This window comes from Gopherus evgoodei, chromosome 6 (genome assembly GCF_007399415.2).
Source record: "Gopherus evgoodei ecotype Sinaloan lineage chromosome 6, rGopEvg1_v1.p, whole genome shotgun sequence".
Lineage (NCBI taxonomy): Eukaryota > Metazoa > Chordata > Testudines > Testudinidae > Gopherus > Gopherus evgoodei.
In genome coordinates, this window is record NC_044327.1 from 86,241,588 (window position 1) to 86,265,281 (window position 23,694).

Sequence of the window (23,694 nt, forward strand, 5' to 3'; positions counted from 1 at the left end):
CAGTTAAGGCCTAATCAGCGCAGAGTAGAGCAGAAGAATTACTGCTTGTGTCCTGCTTACACACTCCTGCTAATACATCTCAGAAGGATGTTTGCTTTTTTTTGCAACAGCGTTACTCTGTTGACTCATATTTAGCTTGTGGTCCATTATGACCCCCAGATCCCTTTCTGCAGTAATTTCCCATTTTGTATCTCTGCAATCGATTGTTCCTTCCTAAATGGAGCACTTTGAGTTTGTCCTTATTGAATTTCATCCTATTTAATGCAGACCATTTCTCCAGTTTGTCCAGATCATTTTGAATTTTAATCCTATCCTCCAAAGCACTTGCAACCTCTCCCAGCTTGGTATCATACACAAACTTTAAGTGTACTCTCTAAATCATTGATGAAGAAATTGAACAGAACGAGACTCAGAACTGATCCCTGCGGGACCCCACTTATTATGCCCTTCCAGCATGACTGTGAATCACTGATAACTACTCTCTGGGAATGGTTTTCCAACCAGTTTTGCACCCACCTTATAGTAGCTCCATCTAGGTTGCATTTCATTAGTTTGCTTATGAGAAGGTTATGCAAGACAGAATCAAAAGCCTTACTAAAGTCAAGACATACCATGTCTACCACCTCCCCCCTATCCACAAGGCCTGTCAAAGAAAGCTATCAGGTTGGATGACATTATTTGTTCTTGACAAATCCATGCCGAGTTACTTATCACCTTATTGTCTTCTAGATGTCTGCAAATTGATTAATTATTTGCTCCATTATCTTTCCGGATACAGAAGTTAAACTGACTGGTCTGTAATTCCCCAGGTTGTCCTTATTTCCCTTTTTATAGATTGGCACTATATTTGCCCTTTTCTAGTCTTCTGGAATCTCTCCCATCTTCCATGACTTTTCAAAGACAATAGCTACGGGCTCAAATATCTCCTCAGTCAGCTCCTTGAGTATTAATACAATACAGTTAGGCTATTGCTCATTCAGTGTATCATCTTTGTTTAACGTCTATGTTTTGTTTGCCACAAAGACGAAATGGAAAAAAAAAATCACACTTGATACTGTAAAGGAATGATGAAAATTGGCAGGCAGTAAGCACTAGCCCATGAATGTTTTTTAAGTAAGCAATTATATAGTTTGCACTGATCTTGCAAATACAATGATCGAACTCCCTAGGCTAACCTAAGGGCAACTCAGTGCAATTCTGGAGTGGGGGTGGCTCCATGTGTGTTTTGTGCTCAACTGGGGCTGCTCTACCTTATACTGGCTGCCTGTAGTCCTCCAAAGGTGTTATAGCAGCAGATGATCATTTCAATGGCAACTGGATAGGGCTTAAGTCTCAAATATATTTTGCCAGTTGTTAGATGTCTGAACTAGCTTCTGGACACATCTCTGCCTCTTAACAAGATTTTTCTGAATCTCATATTATGCTCATTTATATTCATCTGAACTACCTGCTCTCTACGTTTTTTGGCTGCAACTTTATTTTGTCTATGGCTATCTCTTAAATTTTCTAAAATATAATTCACAACCTGTCTCCAGTAGGGCTTTTTTGCTGTTGTGGGTCCAGGCTCTAAAATAACCTTCAGACTGATATTGAATGAACTTCAGTTTAACTTTGGGAAGAATAAGAGCCAAATCCTGAGACGCGCTGCAGCAACTCATAGACTCCAAAGCCAAAAGGTACCATTGTGATCATCTAGTTTACCTTCCTGTGTAATACAGGATACAAAACTTCCTCAAAATAAGTCCTAGAGCAGATCTTTTAGAAAAGCATCCCATCTTCATTTTAAAACTGTTAGTGATAGAAAATCCACCACAACCCTTGGCAAATTATTTTGTAATGGGGTATCCACCCCACGCAAGGCAGAGCTGGTTAAAAGAGGCCAATTTACTTTATAGGCTGCACCTGGAGGAAAGCTTGGGCCTGATCAGGCCTAACGGCTTAGGAAGCCTAGCTGGGATAAGCTTATAAAGAGAGGAAACTGGTAATAAGAGAAGGCTACAATAAGGAGCTTTGCTGTCAGTCCTTAGAGAAAAAGGAAGGCAGCTAGGTACAAGGAAGAGGTCTAGGAGAGTAAGCCCTGGGATCCTTCCTTGGAAAACAGACTCTGGCAAGAGCCCAGAGGGGATGAAGTAATCACACAGAGAAGAGAAAGCCCCAGTGGTAACTCAGAGAGCCAGAAGATAGGGAAGAAAAGTAGGAAAAGACCCAGGAAAACAGCAACAAGGTCAGAACTTTCACAGATGTTCGTTGCTAGGCAGAATCCCTGGGCTGGAACCTAGAGTAGTGGGCAGGCCCAGGTTCCCCTACTGGCCACTGAGCAAGTGGCACAGACTGGGCAGTGGATAGGAAGGCTGGGACTTTGATACCCTGGAACAGGAGGACTATAGTGACCTGGCCATAAAGCTGTTACCAAGAGGGAGCAACCAAGTCAAAAGTGAGAGAAACTGACTATGGGGCAAGCAAGCAGAGGAGGGGGGCATCAGACTCATGGAGAGCTAATCTCTAGATGAGCCAGAAGGGGCCCACTTCAATGGTGAGTGAACCTGTTACATATTTCAATGGTTAATTACCCTCACTATCAAAACTGTATGTCTATTTCAAGTCTGAATTCATCGAGTTTCAACTTCCAGCCATTGAATCATGTTATACCTTTCTTTGCTAGACTGAAGAACCCATTATTAAATATTTGTTCTCCACGTAGGCACTTACAGACTTAATCAAGTCACCCCTTAAACTTATCTTAGTTAAGCTCAAGTCGCTCAATCTATTTAGCTTATCACTGTATGGCATATTTTCTAATCCTTTACTCCTTATTGTGGCTGTTCTCTGAAGCAGTGACCAGTCCTCTTCATTATTTACCACTTTCCCAATTTTTGTGTCATCTACAAACTTTGTGATTTTATGTTTTCTTCCAGCACACTGATGATAATGTTAAATAGCATAAGGCCAAGAACTGGGACCCCTAGGGAAACACACCCACTCAGTGATGATTCCCTGTTTAGTTACATAACGGGATCTATCAGTTAGGCAATCTTTAATCCATTTAATATGTGCCATGTTAATCTTATCATTCTAGGATTTTTTTAAATCAAAATGTCATGTGGTATGAAGTCAAACACCTTACATAAGTCCAAGTCTATTACATTAACTACTATTACCTTATCAACCAAATTTGTAATCTCATTTTTAAAAAAAGCAAGGTAGTTTGACAGGATCTATTTTCCATAAACCTATGTTGATTTGCATTAATTATATTATCCTGTTAATTCTTTATTAATATAGACCTGTATCAACTGCTTCATTGTCCTGCCCAGAATTGATGTCTGGCAGACAAGTCTATCATTACCTGGGTCATCCTATTTACCCTTTTCCCCAATGATCCAAGATTTATTGACAATCAACATCAGTAGTCCAGCAATCTCCTCAGCCAGCTCTTTAAAAACTCTTGGATTCAAGTTAACTAGACTTGTTGCTTTTAAAAATATCTAACTTTAGTAGCTACTATTTACCATCCGCTAGAGATACTAGTGAAAGCGAAAGAGTGTTATCACTATACAATGAAACTATTTCATCTGCTTTCCGCCCCCAAATATAGACCAAATATTTATTGAACACTTCTGCCTTTTCTGTATTATTAGTGATAATTCTAGTTGCATCTAGTAATTGATCAATACCATTGTCATGATTATTTTATTTCATATTTAAAATATGCCTTCTTATAGTCTTAACTCTGCTGGCCATAGACAACTTGTGTCCCTTTACCTCCCTTATCAATTTTCTACAATTCCTAATTTCTAATCTATGTTCATTACTATGAATTCCCCTTTTTTCCAGTTGTTTTTGTTTATTTTTACAGCTGCCTTCACTTCCCCTCTAAATCAAGTCTAGTTTTTAATCAGTACAGCCTTCTTCCTTGATTTGTGGCTTTTGGGACATCTAGTAAGAGGTTCTTAAAGAATTCCCAATTATTCACATTTTTCTGATTAAATTCTTCCTTCCAGCTGATCTGGCTCAATTGTTTTGAAACTGGCCTTATTAAAGTGTCAAGGATATATATTCATCTGGACTATATTCTGCTTGCACAATGAAAGTCATTAAGTCATAATTACTTGTACCTGAGCTACCATTAATTTTTAATTCTGTGATCAGTTCCTCTATCTGTTAGGACAAGGTCTAATATAGAATTCTCTGGGTTGGCTGCAACACTTTTTGAATTAGGAAATTGTCACCTAAAATGGCTGTTAATTCCTCATGACTTCCACAGGCACCAGATGTGATCAGCGCATCTCAAGATTTGACTGTAAAATGCCTCTTACGTTGCATTTCAACCTGTTACTGATTTCATCTAATATACAAAATGTTTTGGAATGCTGGCAGGAAAAAGATATTTTGGTATTTTTTTTGCAAGTATGGCAACAAATAGCCATCAGAGTACGTGACAAGAAAATGTACCTAACCTATTCTATATTGAGTATTTCTCCTCTGGTATAAAATCAGCCTCGTTTCTCAGTCACTATAACGATTCAAGACACTTATGGCCAGATCCATAGTTGGTGTAATCAGGCATTGCTCAGTTAATTTCAATGGAGCTATGCCAATTTACACTAAGGATCTGGTCCTTAATTTTCAACTCACTCTTCTGCCCTTCATTGAGAGTGACAATATTTACCCAATGCTCTCCATTACTCAGTATTGGCATGAGGTGAAATCTTGGCCTTACTGAAGTCAATGGCAGTATGGCCATTGACTTCAACAGGGCAGGGATTTCACCCCTACTTTTTGGCTACATTTCTCATGTGGCTGAACAGCTCTAGAGTCTGTGAAATGACTGCTCAATTAACAAGGTAAGAGTCTTTCTTTCCTCTTATTAAGCTATGTGACGCCTCCTCAGTAAAGGCATTTTTCCACCTGAAGTTTGCATGAGCTCTCCTAGCCAATTATTACACACACACAGAGTTTTAACCATTTGCAGGTCTTCAGCTGTTAACCTCAAAACTTTACTTCCTAAAAAGCAATTTGTCTACCTTTTTGGCCATTGTACATGTAATCTAGAAACTAGAAATTCAGTACATTCACCAGGTCTGAGGGAGAACTAATGTACAGGGACGGAGTCGATCAGATAATTGAAAAACTATCTGCTACAGGAAAAGAGAACTTTTCAATGCTGTGATTCTTCTGTGAGGGGGGTCTTGCACCTCTTACTTATGCAAAACAGCCCCAGTGATTTAAGTGCAGCTACTCAGGTGAGTAGGGGCTGCAGCATTTGGTTCTTACCGATCATTGAAGATTGTGAGATTTGTAGACACTATCACCAAAGTGCTCAGAGTCCTGAAGGTTAGAGGCTGGTTACCAGTCTACAATGATTCCTGCAGAGTTTATGAACTCAGGAATGCAATGTACAAACTCTGAAAGACCACAGATGATTGGGACCAGGGCTCCTAAGATATTGCTATGACCCTGACTGGAGTCTATGGGAGGTGTGACTTCATGGCATCAAGGAAGAATTAAGCAACTCAGAATACTAGGTCCCTAGTTTGCATGGTAATACATTGCAGTATGTTATGAAATACTAGTATGTGCATACACTACAAAGAAAGGAAGTGAAACTGTTGTAGTAGTACAAAAATACACCCAGACAAAGTGCAGGAGCAAAATTTTTATTTAGTGCATGGTGACCATTTTATTAAGTAACATTCTGGGTGGCTCCAACTAACCTTCAGCTGCTTGACTTGCAGAAAAGTGTCTAACCTAATCTGTGGCAGCAAATACAGAGGCATGCATGCATGCTTACTTCAAATGAAACTTGTTTAGTTTGGAAAAGAGAAGACTGAGAGGGGACATGATAGCAGTTTTCAGGTATCTAAAAGGGTGTCATCAGGAGGAGGGAGAAAACTTGTTCACCTTAGCCTCCAATGATAGAACAAGAAGCAATGGGCTTAAACTGCAGCAAGGGAGATTTAGGCTGGACATTAGGAAAAAGTTCCTAACTGTCAGGGTAGTCAAACACTGGAATAGATTGCCTAGGGAAGTTGTGGAATCTCCATCGCTGGAGATATTTAAGAGTAGGTTAGATAAATGTCTATCGGGGATGGTCTAGACAGTATTTGGTCCTGCCATGAGGGCAGGGGACTGGACTCGATGACCTCTCGAGGTCCCTTCCAGTCCTAGAGTCTATGAGTCTGAGTCTATGGAATATTAGTTCAGATTGATACTTTGGCACTGTGAGGAACAAAGTTAATTTAATGCATCTGTAGACTTTTGTGGTCCCGAAATGGTTTGAGAGCTGAAATTTAGCTTTAAAAAATGTAATTTGCTACCAGCAGACCTATAAAAATAGAATACATAAAAAGCTCTATGGCTTGATATTGCATTATTTTGCAATTATAATCACATTTTTAAAAAAATCTTGTAATACACAATCAAAACTATAGAAGCACCTGCATTTTTCAAAGGACAAAGTTTCATATCCCCCCCCCAGATACCAGACCAGCAGGGCCAACAGAACGCCCCACAAAAATTGTGTTCTTACACAGTATATCCACGTTCCTGCTGCTTTAAGTCTCAGACATATCTTATCAACACTGTTCTTAATTTTTAAAACCAAAGCTGACTCATCTACAATAGATGTAAGATGCTGAATTGGTACCTTTTTATATATCACAATTTTCACCCTCAACGTTACAGTTATGTGCTTAATACAAACAAAAAGCCTATAAAGTAAACATGTAAAAATTCCATGTTACTTCTGATACACTAAGACTCATTCTCTGCTAGCATAAAGCCTTAAATCAATGAAGTTATGACAGCAAAAAAATTCAGCCCCAATATACTAATATTTACATCATCTGAGAATAGTCATTAACTGAGGAAAAGTGACATTTTGGTAAGATAGGACAAAGTGGGGCAAACAGTCTGCCTTTGATGCAGACAGAAAGTGTTTTGAATTCTGATTAGAACTTATGTTGGGCTGCTAGGAGATGAAAGGATTTTAAGTTAGACAGTAACAAGAAAAGGTATTCAAAAGAGAACAAAAAGAGGAGCACTGCAAGCCACTGACGTCCTGCTTAAAAATGGGAATTTTTTTTGTTACTGACATTCTCCACCATGCAACATAGTCTTTTCCACACAGCTATACTTGAAAGCGCAGGATATTGTGGTATGGCTAGAGACCCACAGTTCTAAAGCAGATAAAGTTACATAGGCCTAAATATGTTAAGCATATTTTATTTCAATACGCTAAATATATTAAGCAATGCTCTGGAATGTACCTGTATTTACTGCACTGTTTTGCAATGTACAAAAAGTCCCTGTCCATGCAGCTTACAATTTAAAGGTCCAGTAAACTCCCGTATGTGGGAATAATCACAGAATGGGAGTGAAAACTCCGTATATTTCCTTCAGATTCTTGCTCCAAAGACAACATCTGCCTCTCTGCAAAAGGGACAGGGCTCCACACCCTAAACCTGCAGCCCCTTTGCAATCAAAGTCAGTCTTAGTGGATCTATGCAGTGGCCCAGGGCATCTGAACTGCTGCTCGCCACTGCAGGAGCTATGCTCCCTGGGCCCTCAAGTTTCCCTTATTGAGGGCAGTGTTCTGCAGCATGGAGGAGGCAGTGTTTAATTATTGCAGACTCCACTGCTGTAACTTTTGCTGCTGTGCCACTGAGTTTTTTGGTTTTTTTTTTTTTTTTTGGGGGGGGGGAAGGGAGTGTTAGGAAAAATAGTGGAGACCAGTGCCCCATGCTCTTCACACTCCAGAGCCTCTGATGGGGTGGAGGGGGGGGCACTGAGGAGGCTCTCCTCCCTTCTGTGTCCCCAAGGCCACATCCACAAATGCAGTCTTCCTTTATGTACATAAAGGAAGGGGAGCACAGGACACTAAAACATAGGCAGTAAAACCAAGCACAACTACATATAAATGGTTCACCCTCTATCTAAAGTAAGCTCTATATGTAACATCATGACTGAGAGATGGTGGGTTCCTCGTATAAATCTACAGCAAATACACAGTGGGTTATTAATGAAAGGTCATGCAGAAGAAATGCAGAGGAAGGAGGTTGCTTGGCAAACAAGGAAAGGAAGAGAATTCCAAGCATAGGAAATGGAATAGAAGAAGGTGCAACGATTAGAACCATAAAGGGATGAAAGGTCAGGCAGGAGGTAGAAAAAGTGGAAAATGAGAACTCATATATAGGAATTGTACTTGAGGGTCATTTTGCATTTTTATTTCAAAGCTGCCCCGCTTCCTTTTGAGAGTTAAAATATTAGTCATAAAAATTCTGGCTCAAGTATTGTCAGCCTGGCTGTATTTTATTCCCCCCCCCCCCCCAATAAGTTGAGAGATTAATAATAGTAAATCATGTTTTGAAGTGCCACAAAAATGTTGAACATGATTAAACGTTGGCATTAAACCCAAACACTGTCTCCCTTGTTCTAGCTCCTTAATTCTCGTTTTCCCTTGTTGTGCTGGTTTTTAAACCTTTTTTTTTTTTGACAACGTGGTGTGTCCTACCCCCTCTAGTTCTTCCCATTCTACCTTATCACTTCTTTTTTCCATCTCCCCCCCACACACGTCCCCCGATACATGCCACATCTATCCACATGATTCAACACACAATCCCTTTATATTAGCACTCCTAATTTGCACACACTTAATGCAATTATGTGCACAAGTCAGCTAACTATACACAAACTGCTTCAAAGAAAGAGAATTGAGTCTTACTGAATGCAATAGCAACTTTAATAAGTTAAGGTTTAGTTATTAATGAGCCATGTTCTACCGCCATCTTGGCATGTGAGATTTGCTGCAGATAAGCAGTGTGGTCTTTGTACCATTAACCTAAGAGTTGAAGTGTAATATGATCCTTTCTATAGAATGAGTTTGACAGCCCTGTGTTGGGGGATATGAGCCATCCCTTTGGAAGTGCCACCTCCTCCTGGATGTGTGCCCAGGGCGAGTGTCACAGGAAGTGGCACTCCATAGAAAAGGTTCCCTATTACTAATACAGGTTTAGACTCTAGTTAGTGAAAGGAAGAGAGCTGTATGGTAGGTGGTTTGGGAGCCCTCTGTTTACTTACATTCATCCAGTGACAAACAGGTTAGTTATAATGAAATTTACAAGCCATTTGCTCATAAATAGGACCCAATGTGTAAACCTTACACAGCACCAAAGAAAAATAATTTTCCATTCCTTCCCTTTTTAAACATTTTCACTAATTTTTAAACAGAAGGAAAATTAAATGCACAGAGCTATTTTACAACATTACAGATGTGATTACCCAAAGAGAGAGTGCTAATTAAAGTTGCTAGTCCTCCTTTAACTCCCCTGCTCCCTTTATGCCTGATGACAATAGCTGGCTGAACACTGTGCAATGTGCTGGTGCTTTCCAACAACCTCCCAGCTGCAAAGAGATCTCTTTATAAATGTGTCCTTCATGTGAACTCTAGCCTAAGTGAGAAATGTGCAGAAAAATAAAGCGGATCCCGCCAATATCACTTCTCTAGTTTCCTCAAGCTAGTGCATTTTTTTAAATTTAAAAGCGAAAGTGATGTTATAATTGAGTTTTATTTACAATTTCACATGGAGGATCTTCTGTTGGGCTTCTTGCTTATTAATGCATTTTGAGAACAATCGTGTGACAAAACAATACAGTTCTATTATCTTCTCAAAAGGTTAATCATACTAAAGTCTGAAACAGTGATAACCAATCAAACTGCATATGCAAATAACTACATCCCAGTTGCTTAGCTATGGGAAATCTATTATTTTTTCAAATAAGTAGCAAATACCTGTAACTGTTGTTCTGGACTGCTAATCTCTTCTTTAGAATGTAATCTGAAAAGATGTGGGTTTTTTTGTTTTTGTTTATTTCAGGATCCTAGTTAGACCTGGGTGAGTAATAGGGGAAAATGGGATGACTTAGTTCATAAATGATCAATTCTCTCTACTTTGATTAGAAGCATGGAAATACTTCCATAGCATTCTTGTCATCCATCTGTGAACCTCCTATTTCTTACAAGGAGGAAAACTGTCATACCTTTAGTCCCAGATTTGGACCTTAGCGTCCAAAATATGTGGGTTAGCATGAAAACCTCCAAGCTTAGTTACCAGCTTGGACCTGGTACTTGCTGCCACCACCCAAAAAATTAGAGTGTTTTGGGGCACTCTGGTCCCCCTGAAAAACCTTCCCTGGGGACCCCAAGACCCAAATCCCTTGAGTCTCACAACAAAGGGAAATAATCCTTTTTCCCTTCCCCCCTCCAGGTGCTCCTGGAGAGATACACAGAAGCAACCTCCGTGAATCTAAGCAGAAGGAGTCCACCCTCTGTAATTCCAATCCTGGAAACAAAAGCACTTTCCTCTTCACCCAGAGGGAATGCAAAATCAGACTTCCCCCTGACTTCTTCCTCCCACCAATTCCCTGGTGAGCTGCAGACCCAATTCCCTGAAGTTCCCCACTAACGAAAAACTCCCAACAGGTCTTAAAAGAAAGCTTCATATAAAAAAAGAAAATATATACAAATGGTCTTTCTGTATTAAGGTGACAAATACAGGGTCAATTGCTTAAAAGAATATGAATAAACAGCCTTATTCAAAAAGAATACAATTCAAAGCACTCCAGCACTATATTTATGTAAATACAAAAGAAACAAACTCTTTGGTACTCACAACTTGGAAACAGAAGATTAGAAAGCAGAAATACTTCTCCAAAGCTCAGAGAAAGCAGGCAGACAGAAAAAAAAAAGACTTAGACACAAACTTCCCTCCACCCAGAGTTGAAAAAATCCGGTTTCCTGATTGGTCCTCTGGTCAGGTGCTTCAGGTGAAAGAGACATTAACCCTTAGCTATCTGTTTATGACAAAAACACATAAAGAGTCATCCACAGATGAACACTCCATTCTGGATATGCTGATTTCATCTGTATCATTCTGACTGAATAATCTGCCCCACATCATTATAATAATACCCTGCAACCTCTATCAGGACTGGAGAGCCCCCCCTCACAGGCATCCTCTAAGCTTCAACTCAACCAGTTTTGCAAGTGTTGAAGTCTACACTAGACTTTTTAGAACATGTTAGCTAACACATTCTCACACAGCACCATTTAAAATAGTCTGGACCAGACAATGTTCTCTTATCTTCTTCTATTCCAATCACTTTTCACACAGCAAAACTGAATTCTGCTTAGCATGCAGTACCTCTTAGAGCAGAGCTCCTGTCTCCAGATCATACTACAGGATTACCAGCAGATCTCAGTCTTGGGGGCGGGTGGGGAGATGACTAAAGGTCCTTGTCAGAGGAACCAAGCTTTATTAGCATGTGCTTTGTGTCGCAATTCCCCCTCTGCCCTTCTTATTTCTTCACAGAAGTGGGGTGGGTAAGTATTATTGAACAGGATTTTTAATACACCTTGAATCCATACATCTTTATTCTAGAAGCTCTGTACTCCTGCTGACCCTTCTCATAAGAGATAGTAAGTGTCAAATGTTCAAAATCCAAGACCTGAAGGCTTCATGGAATTGTGAACTTACAGCAACTGTGTGTACAGTTATTTGCTAAAATGACCATTAGCACTTCCAGATAGCTAATTACAATCATAGTAAAGGAACATGCAAATACAGACCTATATATTTGCCCAGGAATCTCTCCTCTCTACTTTTGAAAATGTAGGTATCAGAATGTATATAGCAATACATATAGTACTGACTTCTTTATTTCAGTGACCATTAAGATTTATTTCCCTCACAACATGAAGAGCAAACTGTACTAACCTAAGGAGGCCAAATCTGCTTAGACACTTGATTTCTCTGGAACTAGCAAAGTAGTATGTTACTTCTCTTCATTTGCACGTTCACGGTATGTTAACCACACAGTTTATCCCCTTTCAACTTTAATTGTTCTGAATAAACAACTATCTCCTCTAGTCTGACTCAATCACCACCACAACACCCTATTTCTTGACTCTCTTGATTGAGGAAGTAGACTAGGGGTATGGCTACATTTGGAATTTCAAAGCGCTGCCCTGGCAGCGCTACGGGAGCGCTGCCATGGCAGCGCTTTGAAGTGTGAGTGTAGTCGGAGCGGCAGCGCTGGGAGAGAGCTCTCCCAGCGCTGCATGTAAACCACATCCCTTACGGGTGTAGCGTGCAGCGCTGGGAGCTGTGCTCCCAGCGCTGCTGCCCTGATTACACTGACGCTTTACAGCGCTGTATCTTGCAGCGCTCAGAGGGGTGTTTTTTCACACCCCAGTTGTAGCGCTGTAAAGTGTGAGTGTAGCCAAGGCCTGAGAAGCTGCCCTGAATCCTATACACTTCTACCCCAATATAATGAGACCCGATATAACATGAATTCAGATACAATGCAGTAAAGCAGCGCTCCGGGGGGACGAGGCTGGCACACTCTGGTGGATCAATGCAAGTTCGATATAAGGCGGTTTCACCTATAACACAGTAAGATTTTCTTTTCGGCTCCTGAGGACAGCGTTATATTGGCGTAGAGATGTATTTACACATGCAAACACAAAAATGGCGGATTTAATTATGACCTAGAGAAAGTCAACAGAAGGAAAAATCTTAGAGACATAATTCCTTTATTTTATCATCTCTTACTTAAGGCATAACCAGTGGTATATATTAGTTGCTCAGTTGCACAAAATCAGAATGCTTGACTGGAGCCAGTGCCAGAGGATGGGAAACAGGATATCCACACCAGCACCAAGAATATCAAAACATCTCTCAATTAAGTTATAAGAACAACAGATACATGCTTTAAAACACAGAAATCCAAGTCAATGAGTGGGAAAGTGTCATTCCTATAAAGGGAGGGGCTAAAGGTCAGGTTGGGCAAAAAGATGCTTACTTGTAAAGGTAATACTCAGCTTGATCCACCTCTTCTCGTGAAGAAATGTTGTCAATAAACTGATTTAAAAATAAAAAAGCTTTAGTGTACAGCAGTCACAATGCATATTAGAACATTAAGGCATTTGTTTTGGTTCACATTTAAGTATCTAGCCACAAAAAAAATCTTCACTTTGTTTAGTAACTGACTTCATTTTTGCACTGTTTTCTTAAATGCAAACACAAGTAAAACATCCAAGAGATGCTGTATAACCTTAAGAGTCACTGATTGCCTCCATCTGTGTCTCATATAGTCCAGAAAGACTGAGAATGGTGTGGTGGTTAAGGCCCTGAACTAGAAATTAGGAAACCTGGATTCCATTCCTGGCTCCATCCTCTGACTTAGGTCAAGTCCCTTAATCTCTGTGCTTCTATTCCTATCTTTAAAAAGCATCCTTTTCTTCCACTTTGTCTGTCATCTCTATTTATATTAGAAGATCTTACTGTGTACATACACCCCCAAAAACAACAGGGACCAGTCTTAGCTAGAGTCTCTAGGCACTAATAAAAAAACAAGGAGTCCTTGTGGCACCTTAGAGACTAACATTTATCTGGGCATAAGCTTTTGTGGGCTAGAGCCCACTTCATCAGATGCATGAAGTGAAAAATACAGGAGCAGGTATAAATACATGAAAGGATGGGGATTGCTTTACCAAGTGTGAGGTCAGTCTAATGAGATAAAAATCAACTAACAGCAGGATACCAAGGGAGGAAAAAATCTTTCTGAAGTAGTAAGAGAGTGTCCTATTACAGATAGTTGACAAGAAGGTACGAGTAACAGTAGAGAGAAATTAGTAATGGGGAAAATAAGTTTAGGTTTTGTAATGACCCAGCAACTCCCAGTCTTTATTCAAGCCTAATCTGATGGTATCCAGTTTGCAAATTAATTCCAGTTCTGCAGTTTCACATTGGAGTCTGTTTTTGAAGGTTTTGTTGTTGAATTGCCAATTTTAGGTCTGTTATTGAGTTACCAGAGGGAGTGAAGTGTTCTCCTACTGGTTTTTGAATGTTACGATTCCTGATTTGTGTCCATTTATTCTTTTGTGTACAGACTGTCCAGTATGGCCAGTGTACATGGCAGAGGGGCATTGCTGACAAGATGGCATATATCACATTGGTAGATGTCAGGTGAACGAGCCCCTAATAGTGTGGCTAGGTCCTATGATGGTCCCTTGAATAGATATGAGTCCTTTCATGCATTTATACCTGCTCCTACATTTTTCACTTCATGCATCTAACAAAGTGGGCTCTAGCCCATGAGAGCTTAAGCCCAAATAAATGTTCATCTCTAAGTTGCCACAAGAACTCCTCCTTGTTTTGCCGATACAGACTAACATGCTACCACTCTGAAACCTGTCACTAGGGATTAATAGTTAAAAAAAAAAAAGCTAGAGGGCCCAATTCTGCTCTTATTTACACCAGTGTAACTCCATGAAGCTATGCTGACCTATGCCAATGGAAAACTCTAATTTAGATAATCTTACAAAAAATTCTTAAAATTAAATTCAGACAACAGGAGCGGAGAACAGGAGTTGTGGGAATCTGTTATACTGAGTGGTCTCAATGCAATACACAATTTTCCAGCCTTTCTGAATTAATAGAATCAAAAATTGACAAACACTGTTTTTGTTCCCCAACCTCCAGTAATGATCTTAGAATTTACCTGCTTCACGCAAGTTTGATATTGGGTCAGAAAGTAAAGCTCAACCCAAAAAAAGGCAAAGCTGTCTGATCCAAAGGCCACTCAAGTCAATGGGAGTCTTTTCACTGACTTCTTCAACAGGCTTTCAATCAAGACCATACTATGCTGCAAAACAGTTTACAGGTTTTCCCAGTGGAAGCAGCTATAAGCAAGAGAACAACCAGAACGGAGGCCACAGAAAGAATTCAGTAACTGCATGAAGTGTTTTTCTGAATGAAGTGGTATGAAAGCCCCACGGGTCATTCCAGTGATCACTAATGGGTGAGAATAGTACTGATGAGTTTCCAATATACCCAGTCAGCTTTTTTCTTTCTGACCTAGTTCTGTGCTTTGAAATTCTTTTAAAAGCAAGTGTCATATGTGCTACACTTCTAGCACTTGGTGGATTTTAAAGCTGTTGCTGCCACAGACAGAAATCACAAAAGGGCAGCCAACAGCAGCTTTGCCAGCACTCCACTGGGATGGGACTTCTCACCTCTAGTGCACCGGGCCAGGCTGGCACAGGGGATTGTAAATTACACCCTTCTGTGCCAGTTTCAGAGAATCTGATCCAATATATTGATCTGTATTGTGGAAGTATCTAGGGACCCCAATAATGGGTCAAGGTCCCCTTGCATTAGGTACTGTACAAACACACAATAAAGATAGTTTCTGCCCTGAAAAGCTTACAGTCCAAAGTACAATACATATTTAAAGCAGGTGGATATAGCAGACACTTTTACAAAGCTAAGGCTTCAATTTAGCAATATAACAAGATGTTTACAATTTGAACTCTCAGCACAAATAATAATCTATTCCTTAGGAGTTCACTTGATTTCTTAAATCACTCCCATCTTTGTTAGTGGAGTTTTTTCTTACCCGTGATATTGTCAAAGAGCTGACAGGAAGCTTTCTTTCATAGGTTCTGTCCATGAATGTGGCCAATTCCGCTGTAGAAATACATGAAAAGTTATTTTCCTCTAATCAAAGTGAAAAACTGACAGTAAAAGATTAACTCTTCTGCAAACTGGAACAGGGCATGCAGTCATGAAATTAAACACCAGTTCTTAGCAATGTATTTTATTTTCATTTGAAGTTAGAACAAAATCCATGGAGGATTTTTCAAAATGTTTAATACTAGGAAAAGACTTAGGTGAAATCAATAAGTGCCTAAACAAGCTGGACAGATGCCTTTGAAAGTTCACTGTTGGTTTCAAGTTTGGTGTTTACTGGAAAGTGCATCTGTTTTGTTTCTTCTTATTTTATAATAAAATAAAAATCAAACACTAACAACTCCTAGAAGCCAAAATAAGATAAACATCAAGTCAAATATAAACTGGGCTATATGTCAGTATTTTATTACCATCCCAGTAGCCCAACATGGTAATTTTTTTAACCGTCTGCACAGTGGTTTTAAACCTTGGGGCTAACTATTGAATTTGATATATCTAAGTTGGTTTTTTTTTTTTTGTTGCATTTTTCTTGAATAACCATGTCTTGGAAAAAGCTCTATTGCAGCATCTCTGATATGCGTCAAGGGTATCCCATCCATGATACTAAGACAGATTCACTGTCTCTCTATTCTCTTGTGTATCAGCTCCATTGCAGAGTCAGGGATACCAAAAGCCTCTGTGGTTCTGGCAGCAGCCCTAGGAGTACTTTCCCTGTCTCCCAGGTCTGGTGACTCACAAGTACTCTCCTCAAGCCCCATTTCCAAACAGCTCTACTCACTGACCCCTTTGCAACTTACTTAGGGCCTGATCCAAAGCCTATTAAGCAATCAATGAGAGTCTTTCTATTGATATCAATGAGCTTTTGATCAGGCTCTTGCAGTGCAATCAAGAGGTGTGCACTGATTATTTTTAAATTTGTTTTCCACCTGTCTTAATATGCAACAGCCATAGTTTCCAGCACAAAGGATGTTAAGCTCTATACTTCAGCAGAGTGGGAGGGGAGGTGGGCCATAGCCAGGACAAAGAAGAACTGCCCCACTACACCTGATCCTTCAATGGTATAAGTAAAGTATTTGAGGGCCCTACCAACAGAGGCATAAATCAGTCTGTACCTGTGCAGCCTCCACTTAACCTAGGTGGCCCTGAATCACAGAGCTTGAGCTGGTTTCCTGTAGATCCCGTCTCCATTCCACCTGAGTTCAAGCTCTTACAGCTGGATTTTTAAAGGTATTTAGATGCCTGATGATGCAGATGGGCTCCTAGGCATCTAGGGCTTGTCTACATCAGAAAGTTGCAGCGCTGGTGAGGGAGTTACAGCGCTGCAACTTTGAAGGTGTACACATCTGCAGGGCATCACCAGCGCTGCAACTCCCTGTTTGCAGCGCTGGCCGTACTCCCGTTTTGTCTCGGGTGTAGAGGATCCAGTGCTGGTGATCCAGCGCTGGTAATCCAATGTAGACACTTACCAGCGCTTTTCTTGACCTCCGTGGAAGGAGGAAGCCTCTGGTAATCAAGCTGGTCTCCTTCCCCGGCTTGCTCTCGCATTCCCGGAACCCCGAGCAAGCAGGTCTCCTTCCCTGCGGTTTGCAGGGTGGTTCGGGGAACGCGAGAGCAAACCGCGGCGAAGCTGGTCTCCTTTCCCGGTTTGCTCTCTCGTTCCCGGAACCCCGAGCAAGCAGGTCTCCTTCCCTGCGGTTTGCAGGGTGGTTCGGGGAACGCGAGAGCAAACCGCGGCGAAGCTGGTCTCCTTTCCCGGTTTGCTCTCTCGTTCCCGGAACCCCTGAGCAAGCAGGTCTCCTTCCCTGCGGTTTGCAGGGTGGTTCGGGGAACGCGAGAGCAAACCGCGGCGAAGCTGGTCTCCTTCCCCGGTTTGCTCTCTCGTTCCCCGAACCCCCGAGCAAGCAGGTCTCCTTCCCTGTGGTTTGCAGGGTGGTTCGGGGAACGCGAGAGCAAACCGCGGCGAAGCTGGTCTCCTTTCCCGGTTTGCTCTCGCGTTCCCCGAACCCCCCTTGAAGCCGCCCAACAGCGCTGCAGTGTGGCCACATCTAACACCACTTGCAGCGCTGGTTGCTGTAAGTGTGGCCACTCTGCAGCGCTGGCCCTATACAGCTGTACTAATACAGCTGTAACAACCAGCGCTGCAAAATTTTAGATGTAGACATGGCCCTAGTGGGATTTTCAGAAATGCCAATCCACATCTTTAGGAATCTAAATATCTTTGAAAATCTAGCTCTATCTACAATTGTAAATAGGATCTTTTGCCAAATTTTCAAAAAGGATGGCTAAAGCTACACACCTAAATCTGTATTCTGGCATATAAGTAAGCAGCTTGATTTCATAGGTGCTAAGAAGGTACAGCTCCCTCAGACTGTTCAACATCTCTGAAAATCAGGCCACTTATTTAGGTACTTAAATGTGGATTTAGGTATCTAAACACAAGATATCTAAGTAGGAAAATTTAGGCCTTTCAACTCAAGACCATGTCTGAATGACCACACCCAGTAAAATGCTGATTATATTAAACCTAGCTGTAGTTACCACAATAATTATTAACTTCAACTATCTTTCAAGTGTTTGATCTAAGGGGGAGAAAATGTTATACAAAGTTTTTCATGCTTTCCCTAGAAGAATCATCAACCACCTATTGCCTTGAGTCACTAAGCTTAAAGGATAAATGTATCTGCTGTATTTTTTTTTAACTCCTTTGAAAATGTGTAGAAAAGGGAATGGTAGAAGGGACTGAATAATTCAATTCTCCTGCAGCTGATCAACTGATCTAGGTCAGGGGTAGGCAATCTATGGCACGAGTGCCGAATGCATCACAAAAGCTGATTTTTCAGTGGCACTCTTACTGCCCTGGTCCTGGCCACCGGTCCGGGGCCTCCGTATTTTAATTTAATTTTCAATGAAGCTTCTTAAACATTTTAAACTTGTTTACTTTACATACAATAGTTTATAGACTTAGAGAGACCTTCTAAAAATGTTAAAATGTATTACCGGCACATGAAACCTTAAATTAGAGTGAATAAATGAAGACTCAGCACACCACTTCTGAAAGGTTGCCGACCCCTGATCTAAGTCTAGACAATTGATAATAGTTGGAGAGGCCATTTCAATTCTTCTCAGCAGTGAAAATTCAAACTGTGAAATGAACTATTCTTTAAGGGCAACAGATGTAGCAGCAACATCAGGTTGACAGCAATTAGCAAAAGACTAATTACAGAAAGATGCTCATCTGAGCATAAGACTATCTAGAGTTCTTAATCTACCCAGTGAATAAGACAGGAAAGTATACAATGAGAATATCTTCAGTATTTAAACAATAGCACAACAACATGGTTCTGTGGTGAATGAATATACAGCTTGGGAACCATTTGCAGCAGTCATTTTTCAGACTTCATTGAGTTGTTGAGGATTTAATGCATCTCTATCTGAAACTGAAAGATGTCTAGGATATCTTTGAGTGTTGGTGTCCAATCCTGAAAGGCACTCACAGAGAACTCCCCCTGAAGTATCTGAGAGTTGCACACCTAGGACTTCCATGATTAGTCCTTTGATCTGTCAGTGAAGCTGGAAATCTGTCAGCACTTTACCATAGAAAGTAACTTGCACCCACTGATACAGCTCCCTCAGCCCCAGTATAAAAATCACACTAAAATTAAAGCTTAACATACAGGTAACAGAAATCAGGTTAACTGAAAATTTAACTACATTGCCAGCCAAACTGCAGCTTCTACTGTAGTTACTAGAGATGAATCAATATTTTGCAGTGAACATATTCCAGGTTTGCTTCTGTCTGTAGAGCATGAGAGCAGATTGAATAATTTAAAATAAGGAATTTCAGAAAAATTAATGTTTCTTGTGAATTTAATTCTGTGGATTGCTATTTAATAAATAATGTAGCTGTGTTGCAAGTGATAAGTGTTGTGGGTAGGTGTGGCGAGCAGATCAATTGGCTGGTCAAATAATGTCAGTTAACCATGAATATTTGACTACTGTCAAATATTCCAGCAAGAAAGCCCTGAAGTAGGTAGCAGCCTACTTTTTTAGATTGCATCATGGTGCCATTCTTCCGATTAGAACTTCATTTCATTGTGTTTTGCATTTTTCTAAGTTAAAGTAATTCAGATAAGTAACTTGTTTCTTGTAATTAGGCATAAGTATCTAAGGCTCAGCCTACTGGAGACCATAAAGTCTTACTCTTATTAGTGATCTAATAAATTAGTGCTTAAAAGTATTTTACCATTTTTTACACCATTTGACAATATCTTACTGATCAAATGCTCAACCATACTTGTGCGATATCTGAATGCAAGTGCATGATTTACATTTCTTAGCTTTCATAGCAGTAAAACCTTACCATATGTGTGTGGAAACACAAAAGGAGTGTTTACAGGACCAAGTGAATTTGTATTTAAATTCTAACAAATATCCACCAAAAATGTTTTTATGCTATTTGTCCAGCAGTGGTAATTATAAAAAAGGTTAATCCAAGGTTAATTTTTACTGAATTATTATCTTTCATAAAAAGGTAGTTTTCCACAGACTACAAAAGACAGTATAACCATTTTTTTTTTTAAATGACAATATAAGAGTGAGTCACTTAAATTCAAGGCATCACCTTCCTCCCTTAGTCAAGGGAATAACTGGCTCTTTGATATCCTGTTTATTTTTAAATCTGTTCGTGGAAACTAAAATTCCTGCTCCCAACAATTGGGTGGCTCAGGGAACTACTAATGAAAGAGACTTTCATCTCCCAAGATACTGATTTCAAATAAAATTCAGGTCAACAGTGGCTAACATCTGATTGATGTTTGGTGGCCTGTGTGATATGAATGTGGTCTCAAAAACCAGGAGTACGGTGGCACCTTAAAGACTAACAGATTTATTTGGGCATAAGCTTTTGTGGGTAAAAAACCCACTTCTTTACCTGCAACATGAATGTGGTCTCAGTTCAGTTCCTAGTAGGCATCTGTCCATCATACAAACCACTCTGACAACTGGCACCCTTATGGCAAACATGCAATTGGCATGGAGTTTGAACTATCATCTCACTCATAGTGGTGATCATCAAGAACAAGGTTGAAGCCCACTGATGAGGCAACACTGGGAAGCTGGTACCTATGACATACTTGTCCTGTGAATGCAGCAAAGAGTCCTGTGGCACCTTATAGCGGGGTGGCTCTGGACATTTTGCTGCCCCAAGCACGGAGGGTCCGCTGGTCCCGCGGCTTTGGAGGACCTCCCGCAGGCACGCCTGCAGGAGGTCCACCGAAGCCGTAGAACCAGGGGACCCTCCGCAGGCAAGTTGCCGAAGGCACCCTGCCTGCCACCCTAGCAGCAACTAGCAGAGCGCCCCCCATAGCTTGTCGCACCAGGCACCCGCTTGGAGCGCTGGTGCCTGGAGCAGCACCTGCCTTATAGGCTAACAGACGTATTGGAGCATGAGCTTTCGTGGGTGAATACCCACTTCGTCGTATTCACCCACAAAAGCTCATGCTCCAATACGTCTGTTAGCCTAAAAGGTGCCACAGGACTCTTTGCTGCTTTTACAGATCCAGACTAACACGGCTACACCTCTGATACTTGTCCTGTGAATGAAGACCTACTTCAGTGCAGAATTGTCAATTGCTAAAGTTCAGTTTTTATAAAAACAAAATGCTTTGCACGAAAAAATGCTGTCCTATGTTGGGAGACTGAATGTCTGCTTGAGTCAAGAGCTCACCCTATAACTTTAGTATTACATCAAATGACTCTCTGCTCTCAACTCCCAACATGCAAATGAGATGCAGCACACGCAGCTGGCCCTGGCCTCCACATTTCTGGGATCCATAACAAAGGCCTTGAGTCACTGAAGTCTAAAAAGAGAGCACTGCCATCTCCTGTTCTGATAGGACAGTTTTGATAACTAAAACACCAATGCTTTTTCAAACAAATGAAAAAAACTAATTAATGCTGCCCCATTAGTGCGTTCTCTGCTTGCCATCAATCTACTGTCCATTAACTTCATCTTTTTTGTTGACAGAGCAACTGAAATTTTAGAGAATGCAAGTCCATCCAATCCTCCTCCTTTTTGAGCATCTAATTTTCAGAACTCAGTCTATTATTATTAAACCAATTTTTCCATATCAGTAGGCTATTTGAAAACCATGACCAGAACATTTCAATATCATCTTTTAAAAACCAACCGCTCTTTGGTTAGTTTTGGATGTGGAACAAATGCTAATGTCTCGAAATCCTATCACTCCAGGAACATTAACTTTAGGCTATAATCCTCATTTATTTGTATGGAGTCAAGTTTGTAACAAAACACTATACAGATAACACAGTAAAGGAACAAGTCTGAAACACAGCTATGTCATCACAGCAGTGGAATAGAGGAAATTTCTTTACATCAAAAATACTTTCTTTAAAATCATCATGAGATGTGCCAGATTCATAGATTCATAGACTCTAGGACTGGAAGGGACCTCGAGAGGTCATCGAGTCCAGTCCCTTGCCCTCATGGCAGGACCAAATACTGTCTAGACCATCCCTGATAGACATTTATCTAACCTACTCTTAAATATCTCCAGAGATGGAGATTCCACAGCCTCCCTAGGCAATTTATTCCAGTATTTAAACTACCCTGACAGTTAGGAACTTTTTCCTGATGTCCAACCTAAATCTCCCTTGCTGCAGTTTAAGCCCATTGCTTCTTGTTCTATCATTAGAGGCTAAGGTGAACAAGTTTTCTCCTTCCTCCTGATGACACCCTTTTAGATACCTGAAAACTGCTATCATGTCCCCTCTCAGACTTCTCTTTCCCAAACTAAATAAACCCAATTCTTTCAGCCTTCCTTCATAGGTCATGTTCTCAAGACCTTTAATCATTCTTGTTGCTCTTCTCTAGACCCTCTCCATTTCTCCACAACTTTCTTGAAATGCGGTGCCCAGAACTGGACACAATACTCCAGTTGAGGCCTAACCAGCGCAGAGTAGAGCGGAAGAATGACTTCTCGTGTCTTCTTTACAACACACCTGTTAATGCATCCCAGAATCATGTTTGCTTTTTTTTGCAACAGTATCACACTGTTGACTCATATTTAGCTTGTGGTCCACTATGACCCCTAGATCTCTTTCTGCCATACTCCTTCGTAGACAGTCTCTTCCCATTCTGTATGTGTGAAACCGATTGTTCCTTCCTAAGTGGAGCACTTTTCATTTGTCTTTATTGAACTTCATCCGGTTTACCTCAGACCATTTCTCCAATTTGTCCAGATCATTTTCAGTTTTGACCCTGTTCTCCAAGCAGTTGCAATCCCTCCCAGTTTGGTATCGTCTGCAAACGTAATAAGCGTACTTTCTATGCCAACATCTATGACAACCATGGAGATTATAGGCTTCTACCAGCAGATCAGATACAGAAGGGGTAAGTGCCAATTTAATCTTCTCTCTGTGTTCTGCGGGAGATGAGTTTTTTTGTTTTTATAACAACTAAAACAAAGAAGTCTTCTTAATATGAATAATTCATCCTAGTAGTAATTATCTTTTTGTTCTTCCACACACAATTAAATATGCAGCAACACAATTAGCAAAGACAGGCTACAGTCCAGATGTCTGATGTCATCTCCCCAACATGCTATTAGAAATGACATGGTTTTTACTACCTTCTTTTGTTCCTTCCAGGAACAAGACACCAAAACCCAAACCAAATGAATGAATTTGTTCTAATAACCCTGAGAGAGGGGAAGCGGTCTTGACTTTCTGAGGCAGCCAGGAGTAAGCTAACTGCTTTGGTCCAAGGTCTCAGGCAGAAAAGAGGTTGCAATCTTCCTCCCCAAAAAGTGTCATAAGAGAGCTCTATGATCAGGGCTATAGTAATTGCTATCCAAAAACTTTGGTAGCCTATTACCAGTAAAATGAGTTAGTATCAGTCTAGTTATTTATAAATAGATGAAAAAGTTATATACTATAGAGAGCAGTTCACAGATCCATAAACATTAATGCTACAAGGAATCATGGTGATCATGACCTCCTGCACCACACAGGCCATAGACTTACATCCAGTAATCCTGCATCTAGCTTATAACTTCTGGTTGAGCTACACCATATCTTTTAGAAAGACCTCCAATCTTGATTTGAGACATCCTCTTGCATTGGCAAGGACAATAACTGGATA

The 23,694-nt window shown here is 40.5% G+C and overlaps 1 protein-coding gene across 2 annotated transcripts in view; it reads right to left on the reverse strand.

Moving 5' to 3' along the window:
• MRPS27 (mitochondrial ribosomal protein S27) overlaps positions 1–23,694 on the reverse strand; it is a 68,113-nt gene that overhangs the window by 38,172 nt on the left and 6,247 nt on the right. For both annotated transcript variants that reach the window (XM_030567779.1, XM_030567780.1), the window contains 2 exons: positions 15,460–15,530; positions 12,862–12,920 (listed from right to left, as the gene is read on the reverse strand). In XM_030567779.1, coding sequence (XP_030423639.1) covers positions 12,862–12,920; positions 15,460–15,530 — 130 coding nt within the window. The remainder of the gene's footprint in view (positions 1–12,861; positions 12,921–15,459; positions 15,531–23,694) is intronic.